Source organism: Argopecten irradians, chromosome 6 (assembly GCF_041381155.1).
Source record: "Argopecten irradians isolate NY chromosome 6, Ai_NY, whole genome shotgun sequence".
Classification (NCBI taxonomy): Eukaryota; Metazoa; Mollusca; class Bivalvia; order Pectinida; family Pectinidae; genus Argopecten; species Argopecten irradians.
In genome coordinates, this window is record NC_091139.1 from 24,264,920 (window position 1) to 24,278,837 (window position 13,918).

The following is a 13,918-nucleotide window of genomic DNA, read 5'->3' on the forward strand; positions in this document are numbered from 1 at the left end:
TTTCTTCTCTTGAACTGGCTTAGTTTTATCACAGGATTACGACGCGCAAAAAAAAAAAAAAAAAAAAAAAAAAAATACTTAAAATACTTTTTAGTATTTTTTTTTCGCGTCGTAAACCTGTGGTTTTATTATGAGATAATGCAGGAGTGGATAGTAACTCCTAGAGCATTGAGGATGGAAAAAGATATACAGTGTACTTGAAAAAAATGACAAACTAAAGATATAACAAATACATTTTGTAACAATTTTATTAAAATATAAAATTTATATCTATCACAGATAACATATACGTAAGTTAATAATTCATTTAAGTAAAACTATAAATAAAGTTTGTAGTTTATGTATTTATGGCAAAAACAATTGGCTAATTAATGTACTTAGTAAACAGATCTACAAATAAGCTTATTATATTAAAATGCTAAAATCCTCAAGCCAAAAATCTTCGTTAATATACAAGCTGATATATAAATTTCAATTTAACCTTGCAACATGGGGTGGTGACATATGCAAAAGTGTAAAAATCAAATATGTTTTAAAAAAATGACAATACATAAATAAATCAGAATTTAAAACCAAATACCCAGACCCTTAATTTTAAAATAGACTGCTTTAACTTTAAAGAGTCTGTCTGATCATTTAAAATGTCAGCTCCGAAATCTGTCCCAGGAATCTGTCTTCGAGGCAAGAAGTATGATATTTAAAGGTATGTACTTTAAATTAATCTATAACCATTTTCAGTTTAAAGTATAGTTTTTGTCACAAAATTTAGACCAACATTTATGTATAGAATATAATTCACCCATACTAGTACTTCAGATAAACATTTTGGCACCATTATGATATAAGTATCGTTAAAATATTAGTCAAGTAGACTTAAAACATATCTTGAAATACAATGAGTTATAAAAATATAACAGTCTTAATATCAAAGCGTACATCATGTAAACATTGGCTGAGCTAAATAAGGTTTTGAAAGCGCTAACCTGAGAATTTTATATAATATATTTCCGCAATACAAATAGGCAATACAAAAAGCAAATATAAAACATAATTGCAATATGTTTTTTTTTCAACTTAATAAACTTTCCATTTGGAATCATTTTTTGAGCTGGGCAAGAAATACCCTAAATACTATACTAATCCTTCTATAACTGCCAGTTCATTGGTAACTTAGAAGTATACATTGGTAATTGCCTCTGCTAACAAGCAAAATGTACTAAAATATCCTTTTCATCTTATGATAATGAAAATAGCTATATATTGTATTAATCTTCTTTAAGACCTTTACTGGTAATATTATCAATGATTTTCTATGAAATATGTTGTTTTACAAATATACCTATAATTACCTAACGTATATTTCCAACGTCTTAAAATTCTACATGCAACTTCTCCCATGTATATCAACCTTTAGTCATCATTATGAAGGTTCCACCTGGCCACTTCCCTTTCTGAGACATGAAAACACTCTCCTTAGAAAATCGTGTTTCTTGGTACAGCTGGTGTTCTTGGTGATCTTGTTATCCAGAAAATTGTCATAATCCACAACTAAAATTAGAATAAGATTTCAAATATACTATTGGAATGGTACAAGAGGCCCAATATTCCTGTATAGCTTATAATGTTCTTTGTAGTTCTTAAGTAAGACTACCATACTTCACATCAAACTTACATTTCATAAGTACATGTACCAAGAACTGAGCTTTGTGTAAGCTGAAATGTCTTGTTAGTAAAATATTCATATTTTTCTTTCAAATTAGATTAAAGAAATAACATTAGATCTACATTTTCAACACATACATTTGAAATATATGTATTGTTATTTAGAAATGTAATACGATTATATAATTTAATTTGATATATAACATTATAATTACCTTTAGTTTTGCCACATACTAGCTGGAGGCAAGGAAACCTCAATTTTATTGAGCCTCTTGATCTTCTCCTCTGAAGAACAAAGTTTTCTAATGATTGATAAAACAGCTAACATATCATTGAGTCATCTTGAAAAACAATGGTGTACAACTGATAAGAAATTTTATATACATGTGATACATATTTTAATGATTATGAAAGTAGAAGTTGGAAAAAAATTAATAACAATTTATTATCTAAAAAAAAAAAAAAAAAAACAGAGGGTTTTGTGACAAAATGATTAGAAATACTTACATTAAAGAAACCAAACACACCCCGAGTGGAAGGTTTAGTGTCTAGAACAGCACTGTCAACCGTCTTATCCAAATCTGTAAATTAGGAGAGACAGAAACTTTAGTGCTTACAAAGTGTCTTTGGTTGTAAATTATCAAAATATCTATCAAACATATATACATACTTGTGTTTTTTCTGAGTTGGTATGTCATAGAGTTAAATCTGCAATGCAGGTAAGTAGCAATTGTGATTATTTCGTGAGCGAAACTCGTGTCGTTTTTCTGAAAGGTATGGTGTTGTATACGCTCGCAAGCACTTGACGTCACAAACACTACCTACCTGCAATGACAGATAACAATGAAATATACAAATACAGCACATTGATTCAATTTTAGTCCAGCATCCATAATAAAAATGATAGGCCCGAAACAAATCGGGAACAAAAAAGTCAAATCATATGTAGATATTTATGACTGGTTTGCAATTATACGAAAGAAGACTCTTGCTCACCTGAATCCTTAGCCTCGATATCATTAACCTTCTTCTCACTAACACTGGCAGTTGTTGGTCCATCTTTGTCTGTGTGGAATTGTACCATTTCTTTTTTTGCTTCTCCGACAATGTCAATGGTCCCTAACTTCTGATCTTCACTTCTGACATCTTGATGCATTTCGTTTTCATTGTCTTCCATCAAAACCATTGTTGCGTCTTCACCTACAATCCTCATCAAAGAGTTACCAACAAAGTGATCGACATCATCGTCCATTATGTCCTCCTTTGTTATAGAGGAAAGTGATAGATTAACGAAGTCGTCAATATTCTGATCCAGGTCTTTCTCTGTGTCTTCTTCTTTTTGTCCACTTGATGATGGATCTGTGGTTTCTTTAATACTTGCAGCAGATTGGCCAGATTTTTGTTCTGAGATAGATGAAGGATCTAATCGGAGGTCTGCTGCAGTTGCCTTCCTGGGTTTGTCTGGTTCCTCCTTTGTCCCTGGTGCTTTGTTGGCACGCTGGTCGACAACAGCCTGTTTGTACTGTCTTTGTAGAATGTTTCTTCGTAGATCTGTTCTGTCTGATGGCCTTCTGTTTATGCCAGGCTGCGAGACTGTCTTTGGTATCTGATGTTTTTGATTGTCTAGGTTTTTCTCTAACGAGGGTAGAGATTTAGCTTTTGGAAACTCTTGATTTATGTTTAGTTTCCTGACTCCAAACTCTGGCTGAGGATTTTGATCATCTTCCTCAATAAGGTCGCGTATCGATTGGTCCACTAAATTATCCAGGAAACCAGAAACTTGGTCTTCTGATTCGTAACCGCAATCCATGGTTAACTGTAAAATTTTAATTAGTCTTATATACTTGTATATTTGAAAATCGTATTAAGTTAATCACTACTGGAATATGATTTATTTCATTGAAATCGAAAGACGATAAATAAATTAATCAGTAGACAAATCCACCTTATTTAAAGGCACTCTTCTCTTAAATTACTTTGCCAAAGATAGAGCAACTTAAGGTATTATCGACCCCTATCAATTATCGATCCCCTACTGTTAATATCATAATTATAACTCATCTTGTGCTGATATATTTGCCAATCAATCTCCAAATTAACAAAGATTAATACATTCGGATCATCTTTTGATTATTCCATAGTCTCAAGCAATAATGAAAACTTCCGGAAACTGACCTAGACGTAAGTTAATTTAACGGTAGAGTTCAAAATCGATGTTGTTACGCAACAAGTTAGTAATTGACACTGTCTTGTCTTTTTTCCTTCTTTTAGGACGTAAACAAAGAGATCGGAACATTAATGAAAAAAAGATATGCAAATATCTTAATATTACTTTGTGGGTAGGGGTTCGATAATAGATTGATAAATCTGATAACCTATTGTATTATCGACCCCCCCCCCTCTCTACCTCCCGGTAGCAAGGATGTCATTATAACTACGAAAAGCTATTATAAGAGTTGTCTTTCTTAGACCGTGAAGCAAGTCACTGTCAACGAAAGTATGTAATATGATAAACACTTCTCACGATTATTTTAACGATATTTTGTCTAATTGCACTGTACTAATATTAATGCAACAATGCAGTTATTTTTGCTCTTAGTTAAAAGAAAACAAATTATTTGCAATGGCTTTCTTGTTCATGTTTATCTAACTATTACATTGCAATTACACCTGTATCATGATTGCTAATGATTTTGAGAAAATGAGGCACTGTAGACTTATTCTAGATGTCAACGACTTGATCAATATAATTTGGGATGAAAAAAGAAGAAGAAGAGAGCAGAGTTAAGATAGAAAAAAACACCCAAAAAGATCTATATTACTATATAAGAAAGCCTAAACATTACTCTAAAACTCACAAACGACAATATATATATATTAGGAAGACAGCTCGGTATAAGGTCGCGGATGTTCAGTTGTGAATAAAGCGGTCAATGGCCATTATAGAAAAAAGGACAAACAGAAAGAAAAAGAACGATTAATAGAAAGATAGGGAGGAATTGACAAATATATCGAATGCCGAAAGACAAACAAGTGGGAATGAGTGAGGAACAGAGTTACACTGTATGTAGAAGAACAGGAAATACACATTTCTATCGAGTGCCTCGACCAGGAATCGAACCCGGATCAAAAATAATATTTTCCTGTAGTCTGTATCTTTGATACATTGTGAATTACAAAGCTTGTAATTGTAAAATGAAATTTTACGTAACAATTAAAGAAATCCTTGATTAAAGATGCTCCACCGCCGACAGAGCAGATATGATATTAATCATTTGAACAATAATTAGTGTTAAATCGTGTATATATATGTCTAATAACACAAAAAAATAATATAAAATAATTTATTTTACCTTTGTTGCATGAACAATCAGTAATTCATTCCATATAGGATATAGTGCCACGGAATTTTTTCGGGATGCAATTAATTATTTTTTATATTTTTAACTTGAAGTAAAATCAGAAGCTCAAACTTTTCAATAGTGGAAATGGTGTAAACTAAGTAACTTTTGCAGCTGAAGAAAAATACTAAATCGTCTGTTCCTGTTTTTGATAGTGAAAAAATACCATTTGTCAGCGGTGGAGCATCTTTAAAGTATTGACGTACGTACACACCGATGATTGATCATTACAAACATTGTGTTGTGTTTTCTAACCGAATAAATTGTGATACATTTATTAAAATATCGTAAAACGTTTCAACATGTGATAGAAAGAATTTATGTTTGATATTATAAAAGATCAAATAATTGAGATATTAAGCAAAACAAACTATTTTTTCAGACCGTGCGGTCGCTTTTAATTTTTAATCGATATACTTATGTACGAGTAGATACTCCGATATAGATATATAATTAGCCATGCCTTTGGTTTGATGGTTACGTAATACCCGGACCAGGATGTTGTTTACCTGTATACAACGCCATTCATCGAACTCATCTGTAATTACCTGGCCGCGGGCAATTTGCTATTCGGTGGACTATATCGGGTATTTGCTATTGTCTTATTGTCAATCAGGTTAGGACATCCGTTAATTGGATTGTGATTTGAATTATGGAACCCCGTACATCTATGCTCTAGGTTTTTTATTGTCACCTCCATTTTTAAATTGAAAATGTAAAAGCAAATGGAAATAAAATATCCCTGATCATACCTAGGAATATATATTACACACACACACATACACACACACACACACACACACATATATATATATATATATATATAATATATGTCGTACACAGATAAAACAATAATGGAAGTTGACTTATTCAGAAACAAAAATGGTTCTAAGAACTATTTCAACTAAAGATTTAACCTTAAAAATTATTCCAGTCTAGAACTGTAATTACGGAAATGTCTAAGGTATTAGTAAAAAAATTTAAGCATGTATTTTCACCGTTTCGAATCTACATGTATAGTCATACAAGAAGGTTAGTATTGCCACACTAAATATACTTATTTCAATATCACTAAGTGTATTTTTGAAAAGGTACAAGATATATCTATTTTTAATGCCTGTTTACAAGTAATTTCATTTTTCATTTGAACACTAAATGTGGTTACTTTTTGGATTATACGATAAATGTTCATATATCATACTATTAAATCTCGGTATGGTATACAAAAGGATCGACAATGAATATACTATTTTAAGGATTTAATATAATTTTTAAATAATGAATTTAAATCTACACTTATACATATGTAGTAAAGGTTATGGATAAAGTTTCAAAGGCAACAATATAGATATACATATTATTTTCGGTTTAAGTTCGGTACTGTTACTCCAATATCACATAAATGATAACCGTCCACATTTTATTTTAATTATAATCTGTGCCGTGATTGCATCGTTATGGCAGAAGTTTGAAATAAAAACACGCATTCTAGATATATTCATGCTTATTTTTGTGATTTTACTCGTAAAAATATAGTGCTATATTATACTGTTTTTATTACACAGAAATTTACATAATATGCTAACTATATCTCAGTCCACACTGATCCGAACATCATTTTGATATATCTATCAAATTGGACTGATTATCTAATCTAAAGTTCGATAAATGAATGGAATGTTTTGAAACTGAAAATATCTACATCATACAGCTAGAACAAGGACGTATATGAGAAGGATAAGTCACAGTGGGTTCATCCTCGATACTCCAGGGGTTCCGATCACTTTCGATGTGTAGAGATCGTAAGTGATCGGAAGCCCTGGAGTATCGAGGATGCAGTGGGTTTTGGGGGAGTACAACGTAGGAGCTTTTGTGTTTGTGCACTGACCGTGACGTTGGGCGACGACCGTTTTCCTTTGATATCTGCCGGCGCAGCCTTTGATGTAGCTTGCGGGTGCGAGGGTTACCGTCTTACTTTCTAAAGCGGGGCCGTCATTTCATGAGCTGTCGTACTTTTTAACGAAAATTTAAGACATATCTTCTAAATCTTCCGTCCTTAAAGCAAGTGATAAACGTTGTAAAATTTAATAAACTTTACATTGGTGTTTCGTTTGACTTGATAAGACAAGTATTTGTTGAGAAAAACGGTTTTTATTCCCGGTTCATAGGCGTCTCGTGTGGTGTTTAGTAATGTAAAGAGACAAAGTCATGAATCCTTCTCACTTATAAATCCTTGGGCTAGAATAACCATTTATTCGAAAACCCATAATGTAGATCTAACGTACACGTATATATGCTGTATACATTTTTCTCTGATCACTGTCCCATTACTTTTAGTATAAAAATTAATCAGACTGTTTCTACAAAAGCTGTAGACAATGTAAATTCAAATGCCGAATACAGTAGAGGACAATGCATGTCGGTTAGATGGAAAGAAGAAAATATACATTTAGTCAGGGATAAATTGAATGAATGCAGTGAGATGATAGATGAAGAACTTAATGTTGACTTTAACAGCCAAAATGTGGTGAACGAATGTATAAATAACATATGTCACATAATCAATGATTGTACTTTACCGTTCTGTGAGTGTAGAGAAAACCCTGTTCGTAATACGGTAGATAGAAAGTTTTCTAATTCAACAGAGGACAAACCATGGGTTACTCCTCAATGCAAACACCTTTATAAAGAATACCGGAAAGCTTTGTCAAACTTTAATAAAGACAAATCTGATGAAACGCACCTCAGACTATTAACTGCTAAGCGTAATTATAAAAAATTAGAATATAAACTAAAACGGGAGTATAAACGGTATGAAGGAAATATGTTGGAGCTTTTGAAAAAGAGCAATCCGAGACAGTTTTTCAAATTATTTAAGAAAAATAAAACGAACAGAACTCGACATAGACGACTTTTATCTACATTTTAAAAATCTAATGGATGCTTACAATGGCGAATGCTCAGACCTTCTTGAAGATGATATGGAACCTGTGTACGAAAATCTTGACTGCAATATCTCAGCCCAAGAAATAATCAGTGCTATTAATAATTTGAAGTTACATAAAAGTTGTAGCGAAGACTTAATAATGAATGAAATATTCATTCATGGAAAAGATATATTATTACCATATTTGGAAAGATTGTTCAATTCTATTTTTAGATCTGGGTTTTTCCCCGAGTCCTGGTCACAATCTTGCATAGTTCCGATTTTCAAGAAAGGATGTGTTAACGAGACAAACAATTATCGAGGTATATCTATTGTAAGTTGTTTCGGTAAATTATTTACTACTATTTTGAATAATAGAATTATGAAATGGGAGAAAGAAAATAGTATTTTAACAGATGCACAATTTGGATTCAGAAGGGGGTCTTCAACTTTAGACGCCATATTCGTATTACAAACTTTAATTAATAAGAAACTAAGAAATAAGGAAAGACTTTATTGTTGTTTTATAGATTTTCGAAAAGCATTCGATTTTATTGATAGAGGAAAGTTATGGAGTAAACTGATTAATTATGGAATTAGGGGAAAGTTTTTTAAAAATTATATTTTCATTATACGAAAATGTTAAAGCCTGTGTAAAACTCGATGGCCATCTGAGTCAATGCTTCCCGAACAGAACCGGACTCTTACAAGGGGAAATATTGTCACCTGTACTTTACTCAATGTATGTTAATGATTTTGAAATGAGTTTTATTAATGATAATTGTCCTAATATTGAACTACAAATGCTTAATTTGTTCCTATTAATGTATGCTGACGACACGGTCCTATTTGCCAATAGTCCAGAAGGTTTGCAATGCATGTTAAATTCATTATTAGATTATTCTAGACGCTGGAACCTGGAGGTTAATGTCGAAAAAACGAAAATTATTGTTTTTAGAAACGGTGGTCACTTACGAAGTAATGAATCATGGAAATATGACAACATGAATGTAGAAATTGTTGACACGTTCAAATACTTAGGTATGCTTTTTAATTACAACGGCAAATTTACAAAAACACAGAAACATCTTGCAGAACAAGGTAAAAAGGCATTATTTGCATTAGCATCTTCCTTTAAAAATCATTGTTTGAATGTTGAAACATATTGTTCAGTTTTTGATTCACATGTAAGTAGTATTCTATGTTATGCAGCCGAAATTTGGGGACTACACAAAGCACCAGATATAGAAAGGGTACACTTGAATTTTTGTAAGAGAATTCTAAAAGTTAGAAAATCTACAAGTAATGATTTAGTATATTGTGAACTAGGTCGCTTACCAATGTATGTAGTTAGAAAACTAAGAGTGTTTAGATATTGGTTAAAGCTCAGAAATACGGATAACTTGATTGTGAAAACTTGTTTCGATGATCGCGTGAACGAAAATGACGAGTGGATAAGTAATATTAAGAATGAATTAGCATTATTAGGACTCGGTTATATGGTTGACACTTACATTCCTGACAACGTTGCTTTTCAAATAATAAAACAGAGACTAGTTGATAGCACTAAGCAAAACATCTTAGCAAAAATATCTGCCTCACCAAAAGGTTCATTATACCAACACTTGATAAACAATCATTGTGTCCAATTTTATCTACGTAAATCTATTGAGGTCAAATACAAACATGTAATAACCAAATTTAGATTATCATGTCACAACTTAAATATTGAGGTTGGTAGACACCATAACATTTTACGTAGAAATAGAATATGTATTAAGTGTAACCTAAGAGATGTAGAAGACGAATTTCATTTTATTCTGATGTGTCCTTTTTATAATGATTTAAGGTTGAAATACATCAAAAAATACTATTATAAAAGACCATCTGTTTTCAAATTAATACAGCTCCTAAGTATTAATAATGTAAGAGAATTATCCAATCTAGGTAAATATCTATATTTAGCATGCAAAAGGAGGAATTGAAAGCCTTATTAATATATATTTAGATAACAAATGTAATATATAAGTGTCCTTGTTAATTATCTTTCATTTATTAGATTTGAGTTTGAAATCTGTCAACTGTCTCGCATTGAATTCATAATACATTATTTTACTACATGAATATTATTATTATTATTATGAACCTATGTAATATTCCAATATTTGTTGATCACTCTCCTTATATGGATTGGTACGTTGCAATTGATAAATACATGTTGTTATTTTCACCTATAGGTCGAAAGGCCTACGGAATAAAATGAATGAATGAATGTATAGTACTAGGCTTACCTTGTGTAGCCGCGGACTACTCTGACATCACAAGACCACGTGACCGCCTTGCTCATTATCTCTGAACCGTTGACGCAAGGACGTATATCCTTGGTTGACGACACTACCTGTAAATCACGACCAAAACCAACCGATAGCGCTAAAACTAGACGATTCGTTGGGTGGGACTTGATTTTTCATTCATCTAAAGCAATATCCTGACGTATTATCAAAACAAAATTTTGGCTGCACAAATCCTTTAATTTTTTTTGTATTAATACTAAAAAAAAACCCTTTACACCCTTGCACCCCTACAGATCACCGTATATATTAGATAGAGGGCTTCAAGGGCTACGTGGGAAATATCTGCCTTGAAGTCCTCGAGTGTAGTGCATTGTACTGCTGCTACAGGGAGGAGATTCCATTGTGTAATTGTTTGTTGGAAGAATGAAGGACACACACCATACAGGAGAAGGGAGATAACTGCTACTAATTCCCGCCAAATGTCGAAGAAGGAATGGCGTGAGCTGCTGATGATCACGGTCAATGGAATCTGTCCCGGGACAGGTAAATGTGGTTATTATCCTAAAACGTAAACGTGACGATGGAGTGTTTTATAGAGATTTATTTAATGGCAACTGAAATTAAGAAAATTACAGTATAACTGACCTTGAACCCATGCCGCTAGAGTGGTCAAGCATCTTTTTTTTACATTAAACAAAGATTTATAAATGATATACGTCCTTGATTTAAACGTCCCTAGCCTAATTCATACCCGAATCGATATCATTAGGCTATAATATGGATGATAATTATAAATCATAATGCAAATTAGTGAAATTTTCATATCACATTTGCTGCAAAATTTGTGATTATATCAACCATAACCAGCAAGCCGGTATTAGATCTAATTAAAGAATGAAATTCGAAAGAATCATATAAAAAAAATGTGAAATTCGTATTACCAGAAATTATTCTGTCTTTATTTGAAAATTGTCGTTAAACTGTGATCTTTTGAACATCTGGGCCCATCCTGTTAATTATAAATACCTTTATACCTAGCTATGTTTGAATGGTTGTTAGATTCAAAATAAACAATTTGTTAGCATGCGTTTGGTGCATTATTGAGCAGATATATGTATTGTTTTAGGAAGGACAGTGTGTGAATATAATTAGGCTATTAAAGGCATAGATTTAGTCATTTACGGGCCTTAGATCTAGGTCTTCAGGTTAAGGTCTCTGTTTTTAGGTACTGCACATGTTACCTTCAAGACTCATTTTCAAGATTCTTTACATGTGATGCAAAAGATCGACATACTTAAAAAAAAGAAAAACTGTAAATAAACCTTAAAGTTGTATTTCTTTTAATTTTCACCATCATAAATTGTCAAAAAACATACATTGTGTGAATATATATGGATGCTTATATATGATGGTTCAGATCCATAAAAGCACCAATATACTATTGACATAGCGGTAAATGTTGCAATAAAATATCACACATTTTGAAAGAACCGCCACAGTCTACAGTCACAGGCTATTCAAATTGCTTTGAATCGTCCGTGGTCTGTCCGTCCGTCCGTTAACAATTCTTGTTATCGCTATATCTCCGAAAGTACTGAAGGGATCATTCTGCAATTTCATATACAAGTTCCCCTAGAACCCTAGTTATGCATATTGCAATTTGTGAACAATCTATTAACAAGATGGCCGTCAGGCAGCCATCTTGGATTTTGATAGTTAAAGTTTGTTATCGCTATTTCTCATAAAGGATTGAATGGATCATTCTCAAATTTCATATGTAGCTTCCCCTAGGGCCTTAGTTATGCATATTATATCTTGGGACTGATTGATCAACAATATGGCTGCCAAGCCGCCATCTTGGATTTCGGTAGTTGAAGTTTGTTACATCTAAATCTCAGAAAGTATTGAAGTGATCATTCCCAAATTTGGCGGCATGCTTCAGTGATATAGCACCATAAAACAAGCAAGTACTGCAGTCTCCTAAAACACACCTGCACTTCATACATGCAACACATCCCATGCATGGGAGGCCGTCCTTGACCCTGGCTGTTAAATATAATAGAACATAAATCAAACAAAATCAATATGTATGTGCCCCTTGGGCCCTAGTTTTGCATAGTGGATTTTGGGACCGATCTGTCAACAAGATTGCTGACAGGCCACCATCTTGGATTTTGATACCAGTTATAGTCTTGAAAAGGAGAGAAAAGATCTATCTGTCAATTGTCAGATATAGATCAATTTCCGACAACTCTCTGGGATCTCTTGTTGTGAATACATAAATATAATGAATCTCCAATGAATAAAACAAATACAATAGCTAAACTTTCAAATGAGTTTGTATTCTACAGTATTGTTACCTGTGTCCAGTGTAGCTTTATAGGTACTCTATAAAACCCTGATACACATACCATCTAACCCAAAATTACCGGTAATTTTACAGGTAACTCCAAACCATACAGTAATTACCTACATTATACTGTAATGCAGGTGTCGGTGTGTAATTCAAATGGCCTAATGAAGTACATTATAAATTTAGAGAATTCATTGACAACAGTTGGGTAAAAGATATTTTTAGTTTTCAGGCAAAAAGTCTTAACTTACTTTTGCCACCATTGGAGAGAATTTATATATGCTTTGCCTGTTATTTAATCCATTTGACTTGTAACATCTTTGTCAATAAAATTTGTTGAAATGAAATGAAAAAGTCTAACTTGTAGGAGTTTGCTCCCTTCGTTTGGAAAATATTGTGTTAACACATTTCTCCAGTGCAGGCCGATGATACAAAGCTTTTGTATTTAGGTTCAGACTGACATAAAACTATCAGCAACTATAACTATATAGGAGCTCTACCTTTGCAATGCCAGTTTCATGTTTGATGAGATTGTACTTGTTTAAGGAATGTTTTTGTAAGCATTTGCAGGTTATCTGACAAGTCCAATTTATTTGGTCAAATTTAAGCTTTCAATTCCTACTTTTCTTTAACGCTTGCATCTGGATTATATGCAATCCTCAGGAATTAGAATTTCCTATGTTACCTAGGTACTTTAGCTAGGTGGCCCTGCAGGTAGGGCGATAGAATTGTACCTGCTGCCCCTATTGTATGATCGTAAGAGGCGACTAAATTTAGGATCTTATTTTTCTTTCTTCCTAAATTACTTCATTCTTCCTAATGCCTCCCTTGGCACCGCCTTACTTTTGGCCTTTAGTTGAGCGCGCGCTCGCCCCTGTGAGGAAGGCTCTGGGTTCTGTCCCCTGGCCAAGACACACCAAAGTCTATAAAAGTGGTAGTCTCTGCTCCTGCTTAGCGCTCAGCGTACCGGGAGTGGGACGACTGGTTCGCTTGTTTTCAGTATTATGTGACCGGGTGGGGTGTGTTGCTTGGTGTCTTTGGCGGCATGCTTCAGTGATATAGCACTATAAAAAGGGCAACAGTTCTACTGTACAAGAAGACACAACATAAATATACCGCAGTCTCTCCAAACACGCACCTCGCACAACATACACACAACACACGCATACATGGGAGGCCGTCTTTACATGACCATAGTTGTTAATAGGACGTTAATTAATCAAACAAACAAACTATAGCTAGGTGAGATGATGTGCTGCTACCAAAATCATGTCACTGTGAC

The 13,918-nt window shown here is 33.1% G+C and overlaps 1 protein-coding gene across 1 annotated transcript; it reads right to left on the reverse strand.

Annotated features, from left to right (window-relative positions):
- Positions 1–324: 324 nt before the first annotated feature.
- On the reverse strand, positions 325–3,472 carry LOC138326317 (uncharacterized). Its single transcript, XM_069272436.1, has 4 exons — positions 2,659–3,472; positions 2,170–2,243; positions 1,878–1,947; positions 325–1,548 (listed from the first exon to the last, which is right to left on the reverse strand). The coding sequence occupies exons 1-4, from the start codon at positions 3,470–3,472 to the stop codon at positions 1,421–1,423; spliced, it is 1,086 nt and encodes a 361-aa protein (XP_069128537.1). The 3' UTR covers positions 325–1,420.
- Between the last annotated feature and the right edge of the window lie 10,446 nt (positions 3,473–13,918).